General features: G+C 42.1%; 1 protein-coding gene across 1 annotated transcript in view; it reads right to left on the bottom strand.

Moving 5' to 3' along the window:
• sipa1l3 (signal-induced proliferation-associated 1 like 3) overlaps positions 1–27,034 on the bottom strand; it is a 209,983-nt gene that overhangs the window by 67,615 nt on the left and 115,334 nt on the right. The window contains exons 2-3 of the mRNA XM_034169215.1: positions 3,552–4,300; positions 1,764–2,739 (exon numbers count right to left, since the gene is read on the bottom strand). Of these exons, the coding sequence (XP_034025106.1) occupies positions 1,764–2,739; positions 3,552–4,055 (1,480 nt within the window). The 5' untranslated portion in view covers positions 4,056–4,300. The remainder of the gene's footprint in view (positions 1–1,763; positions 2,740–3,551; positions 4,301–27,034) is intronic.

Below are 27,034 nucleotides of genomic sequence, written 5' to 3'. Positions count from 1 at the left end.
TTTTTTTTTTTTGCAAATTTATTAAAAATGAAAAACTAAGAAATCACATGTGCACAAGTACTCACACCCTTTCCTCAATACTTTGTTGATGCACCTTTGACAGCAATTATAGCCACAAGTTTTCTTGAATATGATGCCACAAGCTTGGTGCACCTATCTTTGGGCATTTTTGTCCATTCCTCTTTTTACCACCTCTCAAACTCCATCAGGTTGGATAGGGAGTGTCGGTGCACAACTATTTTCAGATCTCTTCAGAGATGTTCAATCAAATTCAGGTCTGGGCTCTGGCTGGGCCACTCAAGGACATTCACAGAGTTGTCCCGAAGCCACTCCTTTGTTATCTTGGCTGTGTGTTTAGGGTCATTGTCCACCTCAAAGATAAACTATCGCCCCAGTCTGAGGTCAAGAGTGCTCTGGAGCAGGTTTTCATCCAGGATGTCTCTGTACATTGCTGCATTCATCTTTCCCTCAATTCTGACTAGTCTCCCAGTTCCTGCCGCTGAAAAACATCCCCACAGCATGATGCTGCCACCATCATGCTTCACTGCAGGGATGGTGCCTGGTTTCATCCAAACATGACACCTGGCATTCACGCCAAAGAATTCAATATTTGTCTCATCAGACCTGATAATTTTGTTTCTCATGGACTGTGACCTCTTCAGGTGCCTTTTGGCAAACTCCAGGTGGCCTTTCTTCCCTGATTGCTCAGTTTAGACGGGTGGCCAGCACTGATGAACTCATCCCATCTGCTCAAAGTGATGTTAATCAGTGAAATCACCTGCTGGAGTCAGTGGCTGCAAAGAAAACTTGCACCCTCTTGGCCCTTTCTGTAATAGTTTGGACACCACTGTACTAAACCTTTGCTTCCCCCCAATACGGCTAAAGTCTCATTCTGAGAATGGCCTGACATAAAAAGTGCTGATAAAACTGCTTTACCTTTCAGTAAGTCGTGCTTTCTACATAAATACACAAGTTCTTCATTGTACCTGCTCAGAGACTGCCTTCCAGAAGTGAATCAAGATGGAAAGAGGACACGCCCCCCACAATACCCTTAGATTATGTCAGGTGACACTTGCACTAAATGGCTTTAGTTTTGAAGCTAACAGTCCAAAGATTCTGGGCCAATAAAAGTGTTATGTACGTAATGCCCTACTGACAAATTGTTTAAAAACGCAAAAGTACTTCTTATCCAATTACTTGGTTAATCGATGTAATAATTGCTAATATACTCTATTGAAAAAATATTCAATAGCTGCAGCCCTAATGTGAGGTACTGACAGCAATTTTTTTTGGCTGCTCCTATTTTGACTTGGGGTTTGCCACAGCGGATCCGGTATGGATCTGCATGATGACTCTACAAGTTTTATACCAGATGTCCTTCCCAATGGAACTGCAGATGCACATGGATAACGGGGCACAGTAGGCCTGAAATTGGGAACCTTTTGTTTGGGAGGCAAGTACGCTAACTTTCATCCTGCGCTCCCCAACTTGCCGACCTTGGTATTGGCTGATATGTTTCTACTTGTAATATGCACTCGACATACTGATGCTCATGAAAAGCGTTACTTCCCCCCATTTTTCAACTTGTAGAAAATGTATTGGAATTAAAATAAAGTCTTAAAAAAAAAAAAAAAAAAAAAAATCACAAAATACAAAATGATAAGATTAATAATCAGTTTTTGCTTGATCCCTCATGACAGGGCACTAACATCAAAGAATATTTCAGGACTTGTTTGATTCTAATGTGTGAGAATCTCCGTTACCTTTGCCGTGGAAGTAGTCTCTGTAGTACCTGGCCCCAAGGTCTACATGCTCTATGCTGTAGAGCTTCAGTCTGTCCAGTCTTATAACCTGCTGTTCGATTGAGACCTCCAGAATGGACATGCTGGCATTGCTCCTCCTCAGCCAACCTCTTGTGCCTTCAACTCCTCGCTCTGCTGAGGAACTGAGGAAGCTGATGTTGCGCTCTCCATAGCCCCCAGTCTCATTGAGGAAGTGGGGACAGCAGAGGAGCAGTGAGCTTAAGGAGGTCCCAGGAGGCCCCTCTGCAGGGTCCATTCCTACGCAGGTTGTTGTGGTGCTTGGGTCAAGGACTGCTGTCAGATCCTCAATGCTGGAGTAAGTTGGTTCGTTCCCACTTGGTGCTGAGGTTCTTGAAGTGGACAGAGACACTGAGGCGGCTGATGCCCCCGTGGCAATGTTCCTCCTCTGGGCAACAAAAGCACGCTGAGCAGCTGCCTCGTGTAGGTCAAACAGAATGCTCTGAGCATCAAAGTGGACAAAGCTTTTGGGGCACACCCACGGTTTGTAAGTGCAATCTACTAAACTCCGCCCTCCGCTATCTTCAATAGTCTCTCCTTTCCCTCCATCCAGCTCCCCTCTGCTTGAGCTCCGAAGCTTCCTAAACAAAGAGGAGGTGCCTAGTGATGACTCCGTCCCTCCACTTTTCTTCCTCACTCTCTCTGCTCCGTCTTTCCTCCCCGTCCCTCTGTCATCGCCACTCATCGTGGGAATGGGTGAAGAAGCAGAGAGGAGGGGAGCCTTTGGTTGAGAGTCCGTCACGGTCAGCAGTTCTCTGAGGCGTCCGGATGCTGAGCTGCGCTGGTCGGGTCTCTCCTGGTGGAACTGGTTGAGCATCTCGAAGAAGCTTTGTTCAGGAATGCCCTGGATGTCGACTGAAGACGTGCTGCCGTACTCTCTGAACAGATTCCCCATCCCACCAACTCCACGACCATCCACCTTCATGTAAAAATGAAAATTTTAAGATTATGAAATATACTGCAAGATGAAAGATTTTACTTCTCGTAAAAACAAAGTAAATCTTATTTTCAGTACAGAATACCAAAATGTTAAGCCACCGTTAGACATCAATTTTATGAAGGCAATGTGTTTCCAGTTTGACTTAAAGCTGTATTTTTTTTGTTTGAGATGAATCTGTCATTTTATGAAACATTTAGCCCTGAAAATATCAGAAAATCTACTTCAATTCCTCACAGACCAGGATGACATTTTCAAATCAGGAAGTTTTTTTTCTTCTCTTTTTGTTTACTTGTCATAGTTAGGCTAGTTTCCTTTATAAATGTCTGAATATAATAAAAAAAATTAACAATATAGTTGATGATTAAAAAAAGTGATTAATTCACTAACCGTTTCAGCTCCATGTTTTCAAACTAATGTTTTCATGTTTGATAAGACTACAGATAACCTGTACAGAAAAGACCAACAACTTTATTAATTAGTGCCAAACAGAATTTAATCAAACTTTTCCTGTTAGCCACCAGTCTGCTATGCTGCCCATTTGGACGTATATAAACATACTGAACTGAAATAAGTTAAACCTTACAGATATTAAATATGTGATCATTAAAATTCTTCCCACAAAGAAAATATTTGAAGTTGGCTATGAAGATGTGCAGATGCATGCTTGAAATTCAGCCAGTTTGCACATCCATGCATTGGCACAATGGACAGGTTACATCACGTCCCGTGTTTTGTGATTCCTTCTTATGTTACAGAGTGCGTGTAAGAAAAGTGCATTAGAGGAATATTACCTCATTTTCATCCTGTTCGCTCAGCGTAACCTCGCTGTTAGACCGTTGCCTTAATGGAGGGAAAACACGTAGACTCAAAGGCGAACCTCTCTCCCCACCGAACCCTCCACCTCGGAACTCTACATCCTTGGACCGTCGTCGTGGCAGCCTGGCAAGCCCTCCCCGAATCAATCCAGTGTCAGGTGGCAAAAGTGAAGATGAAATGGATGTCGAGTAGTCACCGCCATGGTGACTGCTGCCAACTTGCCCATTTTCAAGTAGTGATTCCTGGGATTGTGCTCGGCGTGGAGGCCATTCCGCAATACGTGCCCGCACGCCCATTTTGGGCACAGAGACACGTGATTGGATGGGCGGGTCTGTAAGGCCAGGGGCTGGGTGGCCATTGGGGGTGTGTCGGAACGGAGTGTGTTGGGATGCAGAGAGAGGCAGCCCTCCTCCTCCCCTTCCGCCATCCAGAAGGTCTGATGAGGTGCAAGTGACCCCTCTGTCTGTGTAGCTGTTCATGGCCCCCCAGAAGATCTCAGAGAACTATGGAGGCCAGAGACACAGAGGGCTGACATCCCATCTCTGGAAGAGTGCTGGTAAAAAAGGGAGAGATCGGGCCTCACACACACACTGCTGATGGTGCTACGGCCTCCAGCTCCCAAAAACATCGCTTTTAGCCTGTAGGGAAGGACTTCACTGGGCCATTAGGAACCAGACCGGTCAGCTGCCTCCTCCTTTTCAATTACTGCCAGTCTTGTGCATTTCTAAGGAGGGGAAAAACAAAACACAATCAATCCATCAGAACACCTGCAGAAAATCAGCAGCAAAATAAGTATCTGCCACAATGAAAATTTACATTTTCAAAACCACTCTGTGTGCATGACCTAAATTCTCTCTAAATGCCGAAAGAAAAGTACTGGATTCTGAAGCACGAGTCAGCCGAATGTAAAGTAAGACTGATAACATACAGGGAGCGAGCGAGAGAATAAGGTGAGAGGACATGACGGAGGATTTCTCCCATCGAGGCTAATCTTCAGGAAGCTGACAAGGGATATTATTATCACACAGCCATGCGCATGTGCGTGCACACATAAACACGTCTATCCCCAGCGGACGTGAAAGCCGACTGCTCTGTTGCAGAAGAAAATTCACAGAAACACTTGGTTAGTCTTATCGGACTACAAAAGTAAAGAGATCCAATCAAAGGAAAGGCATCGTGCACAAACAACTCAGACGCGCTGCCGCACACAGAGCGGTGCGCTGTACCTGAGGAGAAAGACCACTTGTGTCATGTTGTCTCTCGTCTTGGAGAAAAGCCTCAAGTGGTGACATGGCTTATATGCGTGCATGTTTGCACTGCTGGTTGTGTGGGCAGAGAACTCTGTATGCTTATGTAGCCTTGCTCATGTTGAATATACAGGGCTGCGTGCCGTGTTAGAATGCCAATTCAAGAAAGTCTGTCAAAAATAGGGTTAGTGCAGCAGATACTGGAACAATCCTTCAAATGGTGATACAAGCACCAAATTCAGAATAAATACTACTTAGGCATCACTTGAATTTTCAATAGGTGGTCAGGTAGGGGTCAAGAATTACACAGTGGTCAAGATTTAAAAATGCTCCAATCAAATTGAAAGCCATACCACATTATGTGTCTGGTCACAAAGATTCCAAAAAGGTATATTTTGGACTATCTATGACTGAATGTTATGGAGTTATGGGGTAAAAACATAAACAATGGTGACAAAGGTCAATTTCAGTTTGTACAGGGGTCAAAAGTTAAAGTTACTCCAATTTTGGTAAAAGGTGGTGCAAATTATTGGTTGAACTAATAGGATAAATAAATGAAATAGTTTTGACAGTGTTGAATGCTTGGTTTGCAAAGTAAATGTCAATGCTGACGTACATTGGATTCTATGGCATGTAAATGGTAAATGGACTGCATTTATACAGCGCTTTTCCATCTGCATCAGATGCTCAAAGCGCTTTACAATAATGCCTCACATTCCCCCTGATATCAGGGTGTTGCCATACAAGGGGTTCACTACACACCAGGAGCAACTAGGGGATTAAGGACCTTGCTCAAGGGCCCTTAGTGATTTTCTGGTCAGGCTGGGATTTGAACCAAGAATCCTTTGGTCCCTGCACTAGGTGAGGGGACCATCACGCATGCAATGACTGCATGCGTTGTATTATCTGAAACAGTATGTGTAAAAGTAAAACTGTTTTGTCTGTATAGAGTGGTAAGCAAAAGGACAGTATGCATCATGGTGTTCCAGAGGAGATATGAAGTTATTATAAATTGTGTAAGGAAATATGTAGTTAGCAAAGTAGCAAATCCATGAGACATACTGCCTCAACAGTGAGAATTAAGCATGACACATGGTGCAAACTATTCCTTTTTAAAACTCTGTTAACTCTACCAATAATTTGCAACACATTTTACAAAAATTGAAGAAACTTTAACTTTTGACCCCTGTACAAACTGAAACTGACCTTTGTCACCATTTTTTGCTGTTTTCACCCCATAACTCCATAGAATTTAGTCATAGATAGTCCAAACTGTACCTTTTTGGAATATTAATGATCAGACAAATACTGTGTTATACTTTTCATATGATTGGAGGATTTCTAAATTTTGAGCCCTGTGTAATTCTTCATTGACCCCTACCTGACCACCATATTGGATTTACAAGTGACCAGCACTTTTTTTTTAAAACACTGATTTATGGAGAACATTCATCCCAAATCTGATGCTTGTATCACCAAGTGAACAATTCTGGACAAAAGTCATACTTATCTGCTCCACTAGGTTACCAGTGGTTGAGTTTACAAAGTAGAGCTGAAACAACTAATCGAGTTAATCAATTAAAATTGATTATTAAAATAGTTGTCAACTAATTTAGTCGATTAGTTGCTAAATAACTTTGTTTTACCGCAAATGTTTCATTTCTTCCATATAATCAACAGAGCTTTGCTTTGAATCTTGAACCAATGAAGGAGTGCTTCAAGCTGCTGCTTCGTTGGTTTCATTTGTCTTAATTTTTCCCCACTAAAACCTTAAAGAGCATACATCTGTGAGGAATATTTACCTTTTTATGTTAAACTGACCTGTTATGATCTTCTGAAACAGTTGATAGATGTATTTTATGCTAATGCCAATGCTAATGTGTTAGCATGTCTATGGCGTTTTCAATGTTAAAGTTAGCATTAAGCTGCTGGCATTTCAGCATGTTTGTGCATTTGTTTTCTGTATAATAATTAATGGCTCAGCGTTTGTTGTCGTAAAAGAGTCAAATGTATTACAAATAACATTTATTTTTATTTATATATTAATAATAACAGCAACAATAATAATAGTAATAATAACTAATAATGAAACAATCTAATTTTAGAGAAAGAGACATGAGTCACATGAATCATTGTGAAATGACCACATAGTTTACAAGTTATACAGAGAATGTTGCACATATAATGAGTCAGGCTACAATTTTTGATTTAGGTTTTATGGTGATACCAGCCCACGACTACCTGAAACCAGAACGGACTTTAGAAGACACTCTACTCTCAATCTTTAATAAGCATTTTTAAAGTCTCAAAAGATGTGTAATATGACTCCTTTAATTAAATGAAAGAGATATGTGTGCCATGCTGATGTGTTTAGCGGCCTTGCAGCAATGATCTACCCGTGACTGATCCGGTCGCCTGTCAGCCGGGCCAAGGATCTGCCAGACAAAACCAGACAGAGGAGCTATTCTATTTTCTACTCTTCCTAAGACATGACGCCAAACAACAAACAACTACTATGTGCAGTTAATAGGCTTTGAGGAGTGAAGCTGAATGGAATGACAGAGAGAGCACAAAGTGACTAAACAGCTGGAGGGGCGAGGCAGGACAACGCCAGAAATAGTGATTGCACAGAGTCAAGAATGAGCAATGAGAGCAGAACATTACTCAGTGAACCACAAAAAAACAGTCATGCTAGACATGATCTTTAAAAACTAATTATTTTAAAATATTTAAGACCTCAGCACACAGTGGAAAAGGCTCCTGTGTTTCATGTATCAGACAGATTGCACTTAGAGGACAGAAGGAAACATCTCTTTAAAGGTGAAAGTGGCAGAATTCAGCATCATTCCTCATTGTTGTGGCTTAAGGATCATTTCGCTGATGTGTTAAGGTTAATGAAATGGAGGCAGCGGCCTCCATTTCATAATTAAAAGCAGAAGTAAAAGAATAAAACAGATAAAAAATAAAAACTATTCATGAGAATGAAAATGGGTTTTCAGTCTTGACTTAAAAATGTCCACGGACTCAGACTGCCTCACGGTCGCAGGAAGACTGTTCCACAGGGTAGGTGCATGATGAGAAAAGGCTCTTTCACCCGCTGACTTCTTCTTCACCCTGGGAACACAGAGAAGTCCCGCATCCTGCGACCACAAAGCCCGGGCCGGCACGTAAAGTTCCACCAGATCAGCCAGATGAGATGGCGCCAGTCCATCAACAACTTTATAAGTCAATAGCAAAACCTTAAAATCTGCTCTCACAGAGACAGGGAGCCAGTGCAAAGATGCCAAAATGGGTGTGATATGTTCAGACCTTCTGTTACGTGTCAGAAGTCTGGCGGCAGCGTTCTGAACCAGCTGAAGACCCCTGATGCTGGACTGTGGTAACCCTGAAAATAGAATACAATAATCTAGTCTAGAAGAAACAAAAGCATGAATCAGGGTCTCAGCATCAGCCATAGACAGGATGGGGCGGATCCTCGCTATATTTCGCAAATGGAAGAAAGCAGTCCTAGTAACATCCCTGATGTGGAGGTCAAAAGACAATGTGGGATCAAAAATTACCCCAAGGCTCCTCATTTTGTCCGTATGATGTATGACACACGAACCTAGGCTGAGCGCCAGCTGGTCAAACTGATGCCGACATCTCGCTGGACCAAGAACCATCATTTCAGTCTTATCAAAGTTTAAAAGTAGGAAGTGGGAGTGAGATTTCCCACAGTTATCGGTATGTACAACTGAGTATCATCAGCGTAACAATGAAAGGCAATCCCAAAACTCCGCAGTATACGCCCAAAGGGTGCCACATACAGGGAGAATAGCAAGGGGCCTAAAACAGATCCCTGTGGAACCCCAAATCTCATGTCAACATTAAAACATTTAGTTCACAGCACATTCCTGGGTAAATTGCTCAGTGTGCCAAAGGCCCACTCATTACTGAATGAATGGGAGTTTATTGTATGGGCCCACAGTGACAGACATAATAGCGGCACAACAGCATGTACCTTTGAAAAGCATCATCACTCTTCACAAGCTGTTATGTTGTACATAATGACACATGATTCATTATATAATGTGATGAAAGTTCTATGACTGGGAAATATGAAAAACAAATACAACTCATTAAAAGCATTTCAGTGACTGTGACTCTTGTCCAGTTACAAAAAGTTACTTTGTCGCTCTTCATTTTTCCGAACACTCAACTAAACCTATAAAAGCTTCAGGTTTTATATATATATATATATATATATATATATATATATATATATATATATATACATATACATACACACACACATACATACACACATACAGTGAGCCAAATAAGTATTTGAGTCCCTGTCAGTTTTGCAGGTTTTCCCACCTACAAAGAATGGAGAGGTCTGTAATTTTTATCATAGGTACACTTCAACTGTGAGAGACAGAATAATAAAAAAAAAAAAAATCCAGAAAATCACATGGTTTGATTTTTAAATAATTAATTTGCATTTTATTGCATGAAATAAGTATTTGATCCCCTAGGAAAAACAGACCTTAACAATTGGTACAGAAACAATTGTCTGCCATTGTAGAGGTCAGATGTTTCCTGTAGTTCTTGACCAAGTTTTCACACACTGCAACAGGGATTTTGGTTCACTCCTCCATACAGATCTTCTCCAGATCTTTCAGGTTTGGAGTTTCAGCTCCCTCCAAAGATTTTCTATTGAGTTCAGGTCTGGAGACTAGTTAGGCCACTCCAAGACCTTGAAATGCTTCTCACGGAGCCACTCCTTAGTTGACCTGGTTGTGTGTTTGGGGTCATTGTCATGCTGGAAGTCCCAGCCACGACCCATCTTCAATGTTCTTACTGAGGGAAGGAGGTTGTTTGCCAAAATCTCACAATACATGACCCCATCCATCCTACCTTCAATACGGTGCAGTCGTCCTGTCCCCTATGCAGAAGAGCATCCCCAGAGTATGATGTTTCCACCCCCATGCTTCACGGCTGGGACAGTGTTCTTGGGGTTGTTCTCATCCTCTAAACACGGTAACTGGAGTTGATACCAACAAGCTCTATTTTGGTCTCATCTGACCACATGACCTTCTCCCATGTCTCCTCTGGATCATCCAGATGGTCACTGGTGAACTTCAAACAGGCCTGGACATGTGCTGACTTGAGCAGGGGGACCTTGCTGCCCTGCAGGATTTTAAACCATGACAGCATCATGTGTTACTAATGTAATCTTTGTGACTGTGGTCCCAGCTCTCTTCAGGTCATCGACCAGGTCCTCCTGTGTAGTTCTGAGCTTTCTCAGAATCATCCTTCCCCACAAAGTAAGATCTTGCATGGAATCCCAGACTGAGGGAGATTGACAGTCATCTTGTGTTTCTTCCACTTTCTAATAAATAATCGTAACAGTTGTTGTCTTCTACCAAGCTGCTTGACTGTTGGCCTGTAGTCCATCCCAGGTTTGTGCAGGTCTACAGTTTTGTCCCTGGTGTCCTTAGACAGCTCTTTGGTCTTGGCTATGGTGGACAGGTTGGAGTGTGATTGATTGAGTGTGTGAACAGGTGTCTTTTATACAGGTAACAAGTTCAAACAGGTGCAATTAATACAGGTAAAGAGTGCAGAATAAGAGGGCTTCTTAAAGAAAAATTAACAGGTCTGTGAGAGCCAGAATTCTTGCTGGTTAGTAGGTGATAAGGTAGGTGTTATATGGCTGGGGGGGGCCTGGCTGCCGGTTTGTTTGTCTGTTTGTTTTCCTCCCAGGTGGCGTGCATTTGGGACTGAGTGGCTGTGTTGCTGAGGCTGTCAGGACCTCACCCTGATCACCTGCGACTCGTCAGGACTCACAGCTGAGGTGCATCTGGATGGATTGGAGCATGTTGGCATTTAAGACTGGAGTGCACAGTGTGTATTTGCCAGAGACTCGACCTTGTGACCAGACGGGTGAGATCGTCGTCTCGGGAGCCATCTCATCAGCAGCGGATGCTGAGAAACGTCCAGGTTTGATGCACAGTCTGTGAAAGAGGAGGGGGTGAGGTCTCACGCTCGTCAGCACACTTCCTGAGGTACGTTAGATTTTGTGACTAACAGTTATACAGTCAGTAAATGTGGTGTCCCTCACACCTTATTGTATTGAGCTGTTTGTTAGTCATGTATCAGCTTCCACTGCGGTGGAGTTTTGTGAACTGGATGTTCCATGCCTGCAGGTTGGAAGCTGATCAGCAATCAAGCCAGGAGGTGTTTGCTGTTTGTACACCTTTAAGTGTTCTGTGTGTAGAGTGTGGACTCACATAATGGTTCCTTCTTTCACAGACTCGGTTGTTGCGGCCACCTGGGGGGTGTCGGCGGGGTCCTTGGGTCCGAAACAGCTTCTGGCTCCGGACCGTTAGCGCTGCTGGGAGCGCACCACGCCAGGCCGCACCTTTTTGTATTATCACTGTTATGTATTAAATTCAGTTAGCCTTTGTACCGTGCTCTGCTTATTTCATACTGGGTCCTTCAAACGCTGGTCGGTTCTCCGAGCTGCGTCCGACACATAAGAGTAGGTACTTCTTTCATGCAATAAAATGCAAATTAATTATTTAAAAATCATACAATGTTATTTTCTGGATTTTTTTTTTAGATTCTGTCTCACAGTTGAAGTGTACCTACGATAAAAATTACAGACCTCTCCATTCTTTGTAGGTGGGAAAACCTGCAAAACTGACAGGGGATCAAATACTTATTTGCCTCACTGTACATATATATGTACACACACCACTCCAAGAAAAAAAACTTCCACTCCTGCTGCACTCGCATGCCCTGGTTGTCATCTATGCATCACCAGGGTGCACAGCAGATTTATCAAAGCATGTTTTGAGGAAATCAATGCAGAAAAGCTGCACTTCACAGCCCCAGGAACATCACTGGGTTCATAGTTTATTTTACACCTCACAAATACAGTTTGAGAAAGTTATGCTTGCAAAAAGGCAACTTAAAAATTTTCAACAACTTCCAAACATAAATAAATAAATAAAATTAAAACAAGCAAACAAAAAAAGACCTTGAGAGATTCGTACATGTGCTACAAGCAACACACAACACTTTGCAACTTATCCAAACTTACAGTGACAGAAAAATGTTAATGTGTGTCACACTATTTCTTTTATATCTCTTTTTAAGTCAGAAAGGATGCTAGTTTGGAGCAGTCTCTCTCTAAAACTGCAGAAAACATTCAAACAACTATATTTCTCTACTTTGATAAGTCTGCCAGCGTTATTTTTGTCTCCTGCCAAATTCCCTTTTCCAAGTTTTGGACTCCTACATCATGCTATTCTGTGGAACACAGCTTTCTTGCATTACCCAAGTCTGACAATCTGTCCTTACACACATTTGTTTGCAGCTACTCCTGAATTTAAACCAGTCAGTTTCTTTACCCAAGACTATTTCATATGATCACTACTATTAAACTGGAGTATGACACACACATACATTTTTGAAGTGTAAAATTCTTTGTAAGTAAATATTCACACTTCCGCTCACAGTTACAAAGTGAAAATTATGACACGACAGGATTAACAGACTTCGGGATTAAATTTTTTTTTTTTTACCTATTTGTCCTATTTGCTGGGGGGGGGGAAACTTGAATCACCAATCATGAACATGAAACTGTACCTCATAACCCTCGAAGATTACAAGCCTTAGAGAAAAGATAAGTCTTCAATTTGCCCTTAAAAGACGCAACTGAAGGCGATTACCTGACTTCAGCTGGTAAACTTTTCCACAAACCTGAATAAGCTCTACCTCCCACAGTCATCGTCTTAATCTTTTGAACACACAACAAACCTGCTCACTGTGAATGCAAGTACATAAAGCTTTAACAACTCAATCAAAAAGAAGTATCTTAAAAGTCTACAACAGTACCTAGAAATCTGCCCTCACATGAACAGATAACCAGTGAAGAGAATTTTTTTTTTTTTTTTTTACCACCGTGGTAACATGATCAAACTTTCTTGTTTAGGTCGACAGCATGTTTGGTTGAATTAACAAAATTATTTCTATTCTTCAGAGTGTCCTGGTTGTGTAAGAGGGCTACCGATAGCTGCACGTATTGTCTACCTGGATGCTCACCATCTAGGGTCTAAGGGCGGTTCTGTGGTGTGGTGGATGCGGCGACACATAGTATCTGCATAAACTTCAAGACTTGACATTCTGTTATGTGGCCTCCAGCTACAAATATATCAAGTACAAGTCCTATATAAGCCCTGACGCCCACTGGTCTGGTGGATAACCTTGGATACTGTAGCTTGAAAGAGATAAACGTCTACAACTCCCCTCAGATGGGATGCTAGCTCATCAAAGAGTACATCCGCAGCCAAGGCCAGTACCAATTTCAGCTGGGTGGACTGAGACATGGCAGACAAACTGGCTTGTCCAAAAACACAAAGGGGTAGCCTGACCGAGAACGGAACCCATATTGTACATATTGTACTGTACATATTGTTTTCCCAATGAATAATCACACCTGTAGTAAGTGTGCTAAACTTTATTTGACCAGTAGATGTCAGCAGTCTCAAATGAGCTGTTAAATGAGTTCTGATGAAGCTGTTGATGAAGTTGGGATAGAAGACGAGCTAAAGTGGCCACCATCACTACTCTATGTTCTTTGTTGCGTATCGTTCATAAGAAATAAATGTCCCTTTGGTTGCTCCCTTGTTTTCACTCCAGGTCGCCACAGCAGATCTGAGGTGGCTCTGCATGTTGATTTGGCACAAGTTTTACATCCCATGCCCTTCCTAAAGCAACTTATTATATGAACTGGTCAGAGGTGGAGTTGGAGCCGGGAACCTTCCGCACTGGAAACAAATGCACTTAACCACCACTGCCCATTTGTTCATATGAAGTAATCAGGCCAAATTCCATCATCTGAGAGATGCTATAAGTGCACAATCAGACGTTTTGTAATTAGAAGACTGTTTTTTCTCCTTTGCGCCTCGGAGAAGATTCCCAAATAATTCCAAACACAAGATTACACTGTTGAAACACAAACATGAAAAGTACAATGGAGATACTTGTTCTGGACAAATTAAACAAACATCAATACTTGACTCTGATGGACACACAGTTCAGGTCTGACACACTGTTGCATCCAATAGATCCAAGAACCGCCTTGGGTCCAGGATGGTAACAAACATACAAACACGCAAATGTATAATAGAAAAAAGGAAGTGTGCGACTCTCTGCTCATCTCTCTCCAGCTGTGTCAGTGTTTTTGTGAATTCAACAAACATCAGTCCCTGGGGTGGCTATCACTTTAAGCCTAATTTGCATAATGTTTAGCTTTTCATCACGTTAAAGCGGTTCACAGCGGCCTGTGTGTTTTATGATACACAATGCCTTCTTAATTCCCTTTTTTCTGGTCTTAAAGACTGCTGTGCTCATTCATTCAATTACGCCCACAGACACCGTCAACAAACTCATTCACGACAAACAAAATCCCCCTGTAGCCGTGCAGCCACACAAATGTATCATGTCTTTGTTTTGAAAAACCACAAGCACTTCCAGGCCAAACGCTCATGCTTTCTGACCGTCATCCCCATCCGGAGGGCTGTCCTGTGATGTGCTATCAGTCCTGATCCCAGATTATCCAGCCCCAGCTGCAGGAGCTGGAGAAAGCCTTCATTATGTGTCCGAGGTGCTGTTTGGTGTCCAGAACACGCAGATCATCACAGAGGAATGACTCTACGATTAATACAGCAATCAGCCAAAAACAGACCGTACGCGGCCAAAAACCGCCATCTGGACCACCAGGTGATAAACTGCATGGAATTCAAAATTTCATAATTTGTGAATACATTATTCATAGAAATCATACCAGTTTCACTTTCCGCATTCTTAACAACTGAATGGAGTTCGTGTAACATGCAACCAAGTCATTTTAACAAAAAAAAAAAAAAAAAAAAAAGAAGTCATGTTTAAGTATCAGGTACAAGATCAACAAGTCAAATAACAATTAAAGGACACCAGGAATGATCAATTTTAAGGCAGCAAAGCCAAATTAAAAATATATTAATAATACTGCTTGTGCTCATTGACTATATTTCCAGCTGAATCTTCTATGATTATCTGACAGATTGTTGTACCTTTTGGTGTTTTATGTAGATAGAAAATTTATTAAGACTTTACAAAAAGCAACTGATTAAAAATTTTTTCTGATATTCTATGAAATAAATGATAATCAGAATACTCAAAAGTCTCATTTGCTGACCTATTAATATCTATTTGTATATGCCAAATATGTTGAACAATAGATTTTTACCGGTAAAAAAAACTATATATATACATACATATACATACATACATACATACATATACATACATACATATATATACATACACATACATACATATACATACATACACATACATACATATACATACATACATACACATACATATACATACATATACATATATATACATATACATATATACATACATATACATACATACATATATATACATATACATATATATACATACATATACATACATACATATACATACATATACATACATATACATACATACATATACATACATATACATACATACATATACATACATATACATACATACATACATATACATACATATACATACATACATACATATACATACATACATACATATATATATATATATATACGAGGGCTGTCCGTAAAGTATAGGTCCTTTTTATTTTTTTTTTAAACTATATGGATTTCATTCATATGTTTTTACGTCAGACATGCTTGAACCCTCGTGCGCATGCGTGAGTTTTTCCACGCCTGTCGGTGACGTCATTCGCCTGTGAGCACTCCTTGTGGGAGGAGTCGTCCAGCCCCTCGTCGGAATTCCTTTGTCTGAGAAGTTGCTGAGAGACTGGTGCTTTGTTTGATCAAAATTTTTTCTAAACCTGTGAGACACATCGAAGTGGACATGGTTCGAAAAATTAAGCTGGTCTTCAGTGAAAATTTTAACAGCTGATGAGAGATTTTGAGGTGATTCTGTCGCTTTAAGGACTTTTCACGGTGCAAGATGTCGCGCAGCGCTCTCAGGCGGCGTCATCAGCCTGTTTCAAGCTTAAAACCTCCACATTTCAGGCTTTATTGATCCAGGACGTCGTGAGAGAACAGAGAAGTTTCAGAAGAAGTCTGTTTCAGCATTTTATCCGGATATTCCACTGTTAAAGGAGATTTTTTTAATGAAAGACGTGCGGGCGGATTGCAGCGTCGGCTCGCAGCCGCCGCGACGCTCCGCCACAGGAAAAACACCTCTGTTGGAAGCCTTGAGGACAAGTTGGAACATCTCCAGCTGATAAACAATTTCTCATATACTCACTCCACTGAAAGCCATCAAAAGCCGCCTGGATTTTACAAATGGTTATCAACACGGAGGTGTTTTTCCTGTGCCGCCGCACCGCGTCGGCTGCGTCCCGACGCGCGGACCCGTCCGCACGTCTTTCATTAAAAAAATCTCCTTTAACAGTGGAATATCCGGATAAAATGCTGAAACCGACTTCTTCTGAAACTTCTCTGTTCTCTCACGATGTCCTGGATCAATAGAGCCTGAAATGTGGAGGTTTTAAGCTTGAAACAGGCTGATGACGCTGCCTGAGAGCGCAGCGCGACGTCTCGCACCGTGAAAAGTCCTTAAAGCGACAGAATCACCTCAAAATCTCTCCTCAGCTGTTAAAATTTTCACTGAAAACCAGCTTAATTTTTCGAACCATGTCCACTTCGATGTGTCTCACAGGTTTAGAAAAAATTTTGATCAAACAAAGCGCCAGTCTCTCAGCAACTTCTCAGACAAAGGAATTCCGACGAGGGGCTGGACGACTCCTCCCACAAGGAGTGCTCACAGGCGAATGACGTCACCGACAGGCATGGAAAAACTCACGCATGCGCACGAGGGTGCAAGCATGTCTGACGTAAAAACATATGAATGAAATCCATATAGTTTTTGAAAAAAATAAAAAGGACCTATACTTTACGGACAGCCCTCGTATATACATACACACACACACACACACACACATTTTTGTCAAACACAAAATGCAACCAGTTTTCACCTTTAAATAAAAATTTCTTTTACGTGGTCTTCTACAATTTGTAAGCACACTGCAAGAAATTCACAAATGGCACAAAGAGCTGGATAACAAACTATAAAGCAAGATGCATCTGTGTGTGTGTGGCTCACATATCTCTGAGTATTTGTCAGATCAGCCTGAGTTTTTGGATATGGTTTTCCCATGGCACGATGACGTGCATCACTTTTTTAGAATAATTTTCAAAACCTTTAGTTTGAAGTCATCACCATTATTGGCATAAGGTGGAATGTTCTGATGCACCAGCTTCGACAAAGATTGGGAACAAAGATGAGTCACTCTCTGCCTTAAACAAATGCCTAGCTCTAACATGTTCACTGGGGACAGAAGAAATAAATAATATACAAACACTCACTGATATGCAAGCCACAGACACGTCTTGCTTCATTATTACAAGGCAGAACGTTCTCACATGCCAGCGTCGACAAAGATAGTCAACAAAGCTCCCACTTTTCTATAGGAATACATACCTCCTATGGGCACTGCACTAGCATGTTTTAATGTTCAAATCAAGGACTATTTTTCAAGAGATGGGGATGGACCATGTGTTTATCTGGATCGATGATTCCCATCCAGGACCCAAGGACATTCTGTGGTGTGGTGGATGTGGCAACGTGCACCACCAGCCCACGGTCCCAGACTGACCACGTTTTTTTCTAGACAACAGGAAGCACTAAAAAAAAAAAAAAAAAAAAAATCCTCGGTCAGTGACACTAAAAATGGGAAAAAGCATCCAGATTTGTCCCAGACTTCAGAGGATACAGTGAAGCTCAGACTTTTATTTGCTGACTTACAGTAATTAGTGAGCTCTTTAATGTGCCTTCCATGTCCTATCATTCATCATCGTTCTCTCTATTTGTCACACTGACACTTACTGGGCATGATGCAGCCTCTGCACTTTCACTGCAAACACACACCAAAGCTGCTAATTACACTGAGCACAAGAGTAATGACAGAGACGACCAAGAACTTCAGCATCCACTGGAATGAGAGTACTCAATCGATCTAACATTTTTATTAGCAAATTAGCTTTCCAGATAACTCTGAAAACCATCAGCAGACCAATTACCTTCCGATAAATTTAGTTCCAATAACTTTTAAACCACTAACATATTTTTGCGGGCATAGTGAATAAAGCTTAACAGTTGAAAACATTTGTAAAGTCTGAAATGAAAGATTTTAGTGCCTATCTGTTACATGTTTTGTAGCAGACAGACAGCCAACTGTGAATGGCTAAGCTCTATCCTCTGCAGGCAGAGGAGAGCTGAGGGAGGGGGAAAAAAAAAGATAATTTATTTTCACACCACACAGACCTGCTGGTCATTTCAGTGGAGTCCTGCACAGGCAGACAGTTTTGACTTATGGTTATAATTTTAAACAAACTAATTGTAGACAGGTAATTGTAAAACAACAGATGTGATGTTAATTTCAAAGTGAAAATATCAGCTATATGTTTTAGTTTTAATGTAATGCACTAATTATGACTGGGAGGGGAGGAAGCCGGTCAGACCTGGCAGGCCCAAATGTATTGTGAGGGTTTGCTGGGAATGACTGGCAGAACCCTGTCAGCGAGGTCTTCAACTCCCACCTCCGATAGAGCTTCTCCCAGATCCCGGGGGAGGTTGGAGACATGGAGTCCGAGTGGACCATGTTCTCCACCTCCACTGTCGATGCGGCCGCTCGTACCTGTGGTCACAGGGTCTCTGGTGCCTGTCATGGCAGCAATCTCCAAACCCGGTGGTGGATGCTGGAAGTAAGGGATGCCGTCTAGCTGAAGAAGGAGTCCTACCTGTCTTTATTGGCAGGTGGGACACCGGAGGCAGCTGACAGGTACCGACAGGCCAAGCATGCTGCAGTCTGTGCGGCCGCAGAGGCAGTAACTTGAGTCTGGGAGGAGTTCGGGAAGGCCATGGAGGAGAACTATCGGTCGGCCTCGAAGAAATTCTGGCAAACCGTCCGACGCCTCCGGAGGCGGAAGCAGCTCCCCACCAACACTGTCTACGGTGTGGGTGGGGAGCTGTTGACCCTGACTGGGGATGCTGGTAGGCGGTAGAGGGAATACTTTGAGGATCTCCTCAATCCCATCGTCATGCCTTCCGAAGAGGAAGAAGAGACGGTGGACTCAGAGGCGGACTCATCCATTACCAAGGCCGAAGTCACTGAGGTAGTCAGAAAGCTCGTCGGTGGCAAGGCTCCTGGGGTGGATGAAATCCGTCCTGAGTACCTTAAGTCTCTGGATGTTGTGGGACTGTCTTGGTTGATACGCCTCTGCAACATCGCGTGGCGGTCGGGGACAGTGCCTCTGGATTGGCAGACCGGGGTGGTGGTCCCTCTGTTTAAGAAGGGGGACCGGAGGGTCCGTAGGAGGGTCTGGGACAAAACCGTAGGAGGGTCCACGGGCATCCCCCTGAGAAAAGTTTGAAATTTATCACCCTTTGAAACACTATTGCCACTTTGTGTTGCTAACTGGGACGTTAAATAACATGCAACATGTCCTTTAAAAAAGACAAAGAAAAAAAAAAAACAGAAAAGCCCCCCTATACTGGTTAAATCACAGCACAGGGACCCAAATCACATCACAGGGGCCTTCTATGCACACTGCGCTGGCGAGAATCCTGAAACCTAATAATCACACCATGCAAATAAATTACTCTGTTCTGCAAACTCTTCTTCATCCTACTGATGCATTTACATTACGACACTACCACATTTTTTCACTGTGTAGTTTATGGCTGTGTGAATTTTACTTAATCACAAGCTTTGAACTCCACTTTTTGCCATCATTCTTCATGAACTGTCCACATGTAGCTCATGTCATCAACTATATAGTTTATATTGTGGGAAGACAAAAACTACCGTGGTAAGAAATTCCACCAGTTGATCGATATGATATGATATGATATGGCCTATTCCCAGGTGTGTACCCGGTTATGCCCATTTACCGATCACGCTGCCTGGCTGTGTCCAAGGACAGTTCATCTGCAACATCTTAGTCCAACAAACTGTAAATGGGGACTGGCTTCAGCTGCGTACTGGCCAGGGGGAGTCATGGACTCTCACCTGCTTCATGCTACAGAATCCAGAGTTAAGCACTTGTGCCAATGAGCCTCAAGGATTGTTCAGGATTTGTTGTTATTCAGTACATGCAAAGCACGAAAAATGTCATTGCACAGGACAATCCCACACAATATTAAGATGATTCAATTGGAAATCTGGTTGGGACTAGTGCACAGTACGTGTTGGTGGTACAATACAAGCCTTCCTGACCTGATTATGACGTTCATTTATCTTGGAATAAATGACCTGTACCAGCTCGACCTCCAGCTACTCACACATAGCAAATTAAATAGCCACCCCGAACAGATCCACTTTGATAAGTCTGAATATACTGTAGAAGCAAATGCAGAGTAAAGACTGACTGAGATCTGGATGAGGTTTGAAAATCTACCCAGTTTATCTGGAGGCAACTGCTCCAAGTGCCTGCAAGTGGAGTTTCATAAAGCTCCAGCTTTCTCCCTCTGGTCCTGCCTTTCTTTTCGTCCACTCACTTTCTAGCATTTCCCTCCAACCGCCGTGAAGTCTCTCCCTACCCTAGTGTCACTGTCATCACTGATTTCTGTCTGCAGTGTTTTGCTGAGCTGCTCTGATGTCACTAGTGTCACTTCAATCTGACGGTGTGTCCGTCAGGCTGTCATCCCATGATGCTGAAAAAGCTCAGGAGGACAACGACCATGGGTCCGAGTGAAACGAGCAAGATGCTGTAATGGAAGATGGAAAATGTACACACAATAAAACTTAAAATCATACTTCACTGACTTTTTTCTCCAAACGTGGGACATTTTTCCCTGAATAGCATTCTTGTCTAATGTGTAAGCTGCTGGATGCCTTGAATTTCCCTCTGGGATCAATAAAGTATCTATCTATCTAGCAAAACATCAGTTAACATTAGGGATGCAGCGTCCCACATTTTTTCACTTCCGATCCAATCCCGATACTACTCTGATAACAGAGCTCCGTTTGCTTTAATATTATTATTGTTATCATTATTGACATTAAAAAGAAGATCTGAAAGTTCAGCTATGATTTTCCAGAAGGTACATCTAACATGCAAGCCTAGATTTGATGTTTTGGTGAAAGAATTAAGTACTTTTATATATATTTTTGGTGGTTTCTTGTGGCATTTGTTGAAATGTGGAAATGTGCTCCTTCCTCAAAATGGTACATGTACTCGTATGCAATTTTTGGGGTGCCCCTGTGGGGAAAAAAAAAAAAGAAAAAAAATCAAATCACTCATACTCATCTTCAACTGCTTTTCCAGGTTCGGGTCGCGGGGGCAACAGCTCGTGGACGTGCCTGGAATGCTTCCCTAGGGAGGCGCCCAGGAGGCATCCTTACCAGATGCCCGAACCGCCTCAGCTGCCTCCTTTTAACGCGAAGGAGCAGCGACTGTACTCCGAGCTCCCCATGGATGACTGAACTTCTAAGGGAGACACCAGCCACCTTCCTGAGGAAGCCCATTTCAGCCACTTGTACCCGCGATCTTGTTCTTTCGGTCATGACCCAGCACTCATGACCATAGATGAGAGTAGGAACAAAGACTGGCCAGTAGATCGAGAGCTTCGCCTTTTGGCTCAGCTCCCTTAATTTTAATTAGATTATAATGCGCCAAATCACAGCAAAAGCCGTCTCAAGGCGCCTTACACAAAACAATGCAACATAAAATTTAAATAAATAATTAAAAATGAATTAAAAAAAAAAATTGGCATGTTTTAAAGCATCATAGTAACTTCTTGATCAATCTTTGTCAATCCTGAACAAACTTGGTGTATGTAGTAGTAACAACCAGCATCGGCAGCAGTTTTGAAACTGGGGTCAAGTTTTTGAACTGTTGAAAAATTTTGTCCCAATTAGCAAAATTATTGATAGCGTGTGTGATAACGTCCGGGTGTTCATAGTCTTAACAGCTTCAATCACATTTGAATGTCTTTAAAACGGGATATTTCTAACGGGTGCAGCTTGGAAGTTGTTTGATTGCGTGCCATCAGGGTAAAAATTTGAAGCAGAGCTTGTTGCGGTTCTGGCCGAGGTTGCAGCTTCTTCTTTTTGTTTTTGAGTGGATTGCCAGGCCTAGACTTTATAGGCCAGCTAGTTGCCAGGTCTACACTTGATAAGCCAGTCAAGCCAAAATAAACCTTTTCTTCCCGTTTTTGCACTTTTTTGGATCATGGGCGAGCAGAATGGCACCCTGTTGAATAGGGGTATTAGGTGGCAAGGGAATGCATTTCTGCAACTTTTTTTTGGTCAATTCAACTATACGGACAGGACATACAGAGTATTGAAATGGTTTCTCTCAGACCCACGGTGTAATAAAATGTAGTGGGAAATATAGCAAGTGCCACTGAATACTCAAAACACATTGCTTCTGACTACTAAAATTTAATTTTTTTTAATTTTAATTAGCTTATAATGCACCAAATCACAGCAAAAACCACCTCAAGGCGCCTTACATGAAACAATTCAACATAAAATTTAAATAAATAATTTAAAATGAATAAAAAAAAAAAACTAATATGTAATTAAAAACAGAAATAAAAGAATAAAACAGATAAAAATAAAAACTATTCATGAGAATGAAAATGGGTTTTCAGTCTTGACTTAAAAATGTCCACGGACTCAGACTGCCTCACGGTCGCAGGAAGACTGTTCCACAGGGTAGGTGCATGATGAGAAAAGGCTCTTTCACCCGCTGACTTCTTCTTCACCCTGGGAACACAGAGAAGTCCCGCATCCTGCGACCACAAAGCCCGGGCCGGCACGTAAAGTTCCACCAGATCAGCCAGATAAGATGGCGCCAGTCCATGAACAACTTTATAAGTCAATAACAAAACCTTAAAATCTGCTCTCACAATGACAGGGAGCCAGTGCAAGGATGCCAAAATGGGTGTGATATGTTCAGACCGTCTGCTATGTGTCAACAATCTGGCGGCAGTGTTCTGAACCAGATGAAGACCCCTAATGCTGGACTGCGGTAACCCTGAAAATAAAACATTACAATAATCTAGTCTAGAAGAAACAAAAGCATGAATCAGGGTCTCAGCATCAGCCCTAGACAGGATGGGGCGGATCCTTGCCATATTTCGCAGATGGAAAAAAGCAGTCCTAGTAACATCCCTGATGTGGAGGTCAAAAGACAGCGTGGAATCAAAAATTACCCAAAGGTTCCTCATTTTGTCCGTATGATGTATGATACACAAATCCAGCCCGAGCGCCAGCTGGTCAAACTGATGCTGATGTCTCGCTGGACCAAGAACCATCATTTCAGTCTTATCAAAGTTTAAAAGTAGGAAGTTACTAGACATCCAACTTCTCACTGATAGAAGACAGTCCTCCAGGGATTTTATGGGGGTGAGATTTCCCGCAGTTATCGGTATGTACAACTGAGTATCATCAGCATAACAATGAAAGGCAATCCCAAAACTCCGCAGTATACGCCCAAGGGGTGCTACATACAGGGAGAAAAGCAAGAGGCCCAAAACAGATCCCTGTGGAACCCCAAATCTCACGTCACTAAGGTTAGAGGTAGTATTACACAAAACACATTGAGAACGACTGGACAGATGGAATACTGCACACTTCCAGTAATCCCAAAAAGATTTTCCAACCTATCGAGCAAAATATGATGATCCACGGTATGAAACGCAGCACTGAGATCTAACAACACCAAAACCGCAGTGGTGTCTGAGTCCACTGCTTGCAGAAGATCATTCACTACTTTAGTCAGCGCTGTCTCTGTGGAGTGATATTTCCTAAAAACAGACGGCAGCGGCTCAAAAAGATCATTCTCAGTGAGGTAGTCTACGAGCTTTTCTAAAATTTTGGAACAGAATGATAGATTTGATATCGGCCTGTAATTTTTCAATACACCAAGGTCAAGATTAGATTTCTTAAGTAATGGTTTAATCACTGCAGATTTAAAACATTTCAGAACAGATCCAGAGGTTAATGACAGATTAATAATTTCCAGCACAGTCGGCCCAAGAGTGGGCCACAGGTCCTTAAATAGTTTTGTTGGTATAGGATCAAACAAACAGGTTGTGTGCTTTTTGTAGACGCCACGAGTTTTGTCAGCACGCCCAGTGAAATACTATTAAATTCTGTAAATCTAGGTAACACTTCAGTGGTAGCACCCACCTCCATGGTAGGTCTTAATGGTTGGGCCGAGGCGTGCTGAGATATGCTCAGCCTAATATCTTCTATTTTCTTCTCGAAATAATCCAAGAAATCCTGCGCTGAAAAGGGAGAATGACTAACAGGTGTCACCCGTGAATAAGAAATGTTATCGTGTGAAACAAAAACTCTGAGTTATGTTTGTTTTTACTGATCAAATCAGAGTAATGGGCCTGCTTTGTGGCCAGTAGTGCATGCTTATAATCTAAAATAGCATCCCGCCACACAAGGCGGAACTCCTCTAATTTGGAACTATGCCATTTCCGTTCCAAACCTCTAGCCTTCTGCCTGAGGTCACACAAGTAACCATTGAACCAAGGTGACTGTGCCTTGGGAGGGTGTGACCTTAAAAGAGGAGGCGCAATCTTATCAAGTGTGGTTTTAAGCGCTAAATTTAAACTATCCGCAAGGCTGTCCACTGATTTAGCATTCTCCAGACTCAAAGCTAAAATATCAGGTAGTCTGTCCTCAAGTTCAGTCAAGTCCAGTAGTGCATGCTTATAATCTAAAATAGCATCCCGCCACACAAGACGGAACTCCTCTAATTTGGAACTATGCCATTTCCGTTCCAAACCTCTAGCCTTCTGCCTGAGGTCACACAAGTAACCATTGAACCAAGGTGACTGTGCCTTGGGAGGGTGTGACCTTAAAAGAGGAGGCGCAATCTTATCAAGTGTGGTTTTAAGCGCTAAATTTAAACTATCCGCAAGGCTGTCCACTGATTTAGCATTCTCCAGACTCAAAGCTAAAATATCAGGTAGTCTGTCCTCAAGTTCAGTCATAGTTGAGGGTTTAAATACGATGCCGCAGTAGTTGACAAGGTTGTTGTTCCACTAAACTGAGCTGAAAAAACAATCAAATCTTGAATGATGAGAAATTCTCTCTCTCTCTCTCTCTCTCTCTCAGAAATTAGATCTTTAGAATGCTGAAAAGTACAAATGTAAACGAATGAAATAAATATGATTCATGGTATATATGTTTATGTACACATAAAATGGGGCCATTGTTGAGTAGCGCTGGTTCCCATTTAGAGACATTAAGAAATTATTCCATCCACCAACATCAATAGCCTTTTTTGCTTAATGATTCCCTTATCGGTCCTTCAGTTCACATTATGCCAGAGCAGCCATTGTTTTTGAGGGTGTGTAGCAGGAAAATGATAATTTTTCTATGTTAATTGCAGACCCGCTGCTTCTGCAGCAGGTCTGTTTAAAGCTTGAAGCAATGAAGCGCTTCGAAACACTACTTCGCTGGTTCTCTGCCTCACTGCTTTTCAAAGTGACAAGTCTGCAATTTCTTCATTATCCCCTCTCACAGCCATTTAAAGATGTCAATCATGAATCACTTTTGTGTGGATTAAAGTCACTAACTGGGAATCTTGTCTTGTTGTGGGCAAGAAATGAGAATCATCCTTTGTTCTGTTCCTGTTTTGTGGGACTTAGTGCACAGCTCCAAACGCTGAAGTTGGAAAGATAGATTTCGGTCAGAATTAATAACGTCAAAGCGAATCGCTGTTTTAAATCAAATGATACTAGGAGATGAAGCAACTGGGGGATTAAGGATCTTGCCCAAGGGCCTTTAGTGATTTTCTGGTCAGGCTGAGATTTGAACCAAGGATCCCCTGGTCACAAGCCCAATGCTTAACCACTAGACCATCACCTCCCCACGATCGTGCATCGACACATTATGACAATGAGCTGTTCAACCAAGCTCCAAGTACTCTACAAGTTATTTAAAGTAAATTATGGGGGGGAACTGCACTTGGCCTACCAACACACCTGTTCACATGGCTAATTTATACACTGAACTGACAAATTTCAAAGGGCAGAAGTCATGAAGTTACAACATTTCTTGGGCGCACATTCATGTTACACCCACGTGTCTTTTTTTTTTGTGGGCGTGTTTCTTTAGAAGAGGTGTTGCAATTATTTTTACACTCACTGGGTCATGTGCACAATGATGGTTTATAAAGCGTCTGAACAAAGAAGCCCAGGGCAATAAAGCTGCACCTGGAAACATGTTTGCACAAGAAGTGCAACCGGTTGATGTGCACGCACGCACACACACAGAGCTGTGTTTTGTTTCAGTGGAGAGAAAGTTATATATCGAGATCAACTCAATTAACCACAAATGACTGCATGAAAAACAAAAAGCCGTCGGATTCGCCTCATTAACAAACGCATCCTCACAACGCAAATCCATTCATCAGCTGTTCCCGCAAGAACTTTGAATGGCGGGAGGAAGATTGTTTCAATACAAGTGGGACAGAAAGAGAGGGGTGAAGCAGAGCAAAGGGGGGGGGCTGGTCTGGACTCACCAGACATTATGTCCCCGGGGGAGGCCTATTACCGTCTGACAAATACAGTTTAATCAATACCAATCAATCAGGCTCCACTTACCCGCCACACTAAGCATAATAACATTGTCTTTAACAGAGGCAAAGCTGCGGATAGCGGTCAGTGATTGTGTTTGTGCCTATTCTCCTCTAGGCAAGTCCATTCAGATTGTAAGCTTTACCCTCACTCCACTACCCAAGAAGTTAAATGAAGTTCAAAATGAAAACTGCGCAACCATGGCAGATTTACCTTCACACGCCCGAAGGTGACTACCCCTGTTAACCCCCAAAACGTGAATCAGCTGCAAATTGTGAATTATCCGCAAACCATTAATTGCAAAACATGAAAATAATGAAATAATATCTCCCAAAACGTGAACGCAGGTCTCACAAAACGTCAGTAACATTCATGACAACATTCAGTTGTATGTAAAGGTTTGGGCACCCCTGATCATTTCCACGATTTTGATTTCAAAATCATTGGTTGTTTGGATCAGCAATTTCAGTTAAATATATCATATAGCAGACAAACAAAGTGAT

This window comes from Thalassophryne amazonica, chromosome 4 (genome assembly GCF_902500255.1).
Source record: "Thalassophryne amazonica chromosome 4, fThaAma1.1, whole genome shotgun sequence".
NCBI classification, from domain to species: Eukaryota; Metazoa; Chordata; class Actinopteri; order Batrachoidiformes; family Batrachoididae; genus Thalassophryne; species Thalassophryne amazonica.
This window is presented reverse-complemented; position numbering and strand designations above follow the sequence as displayed.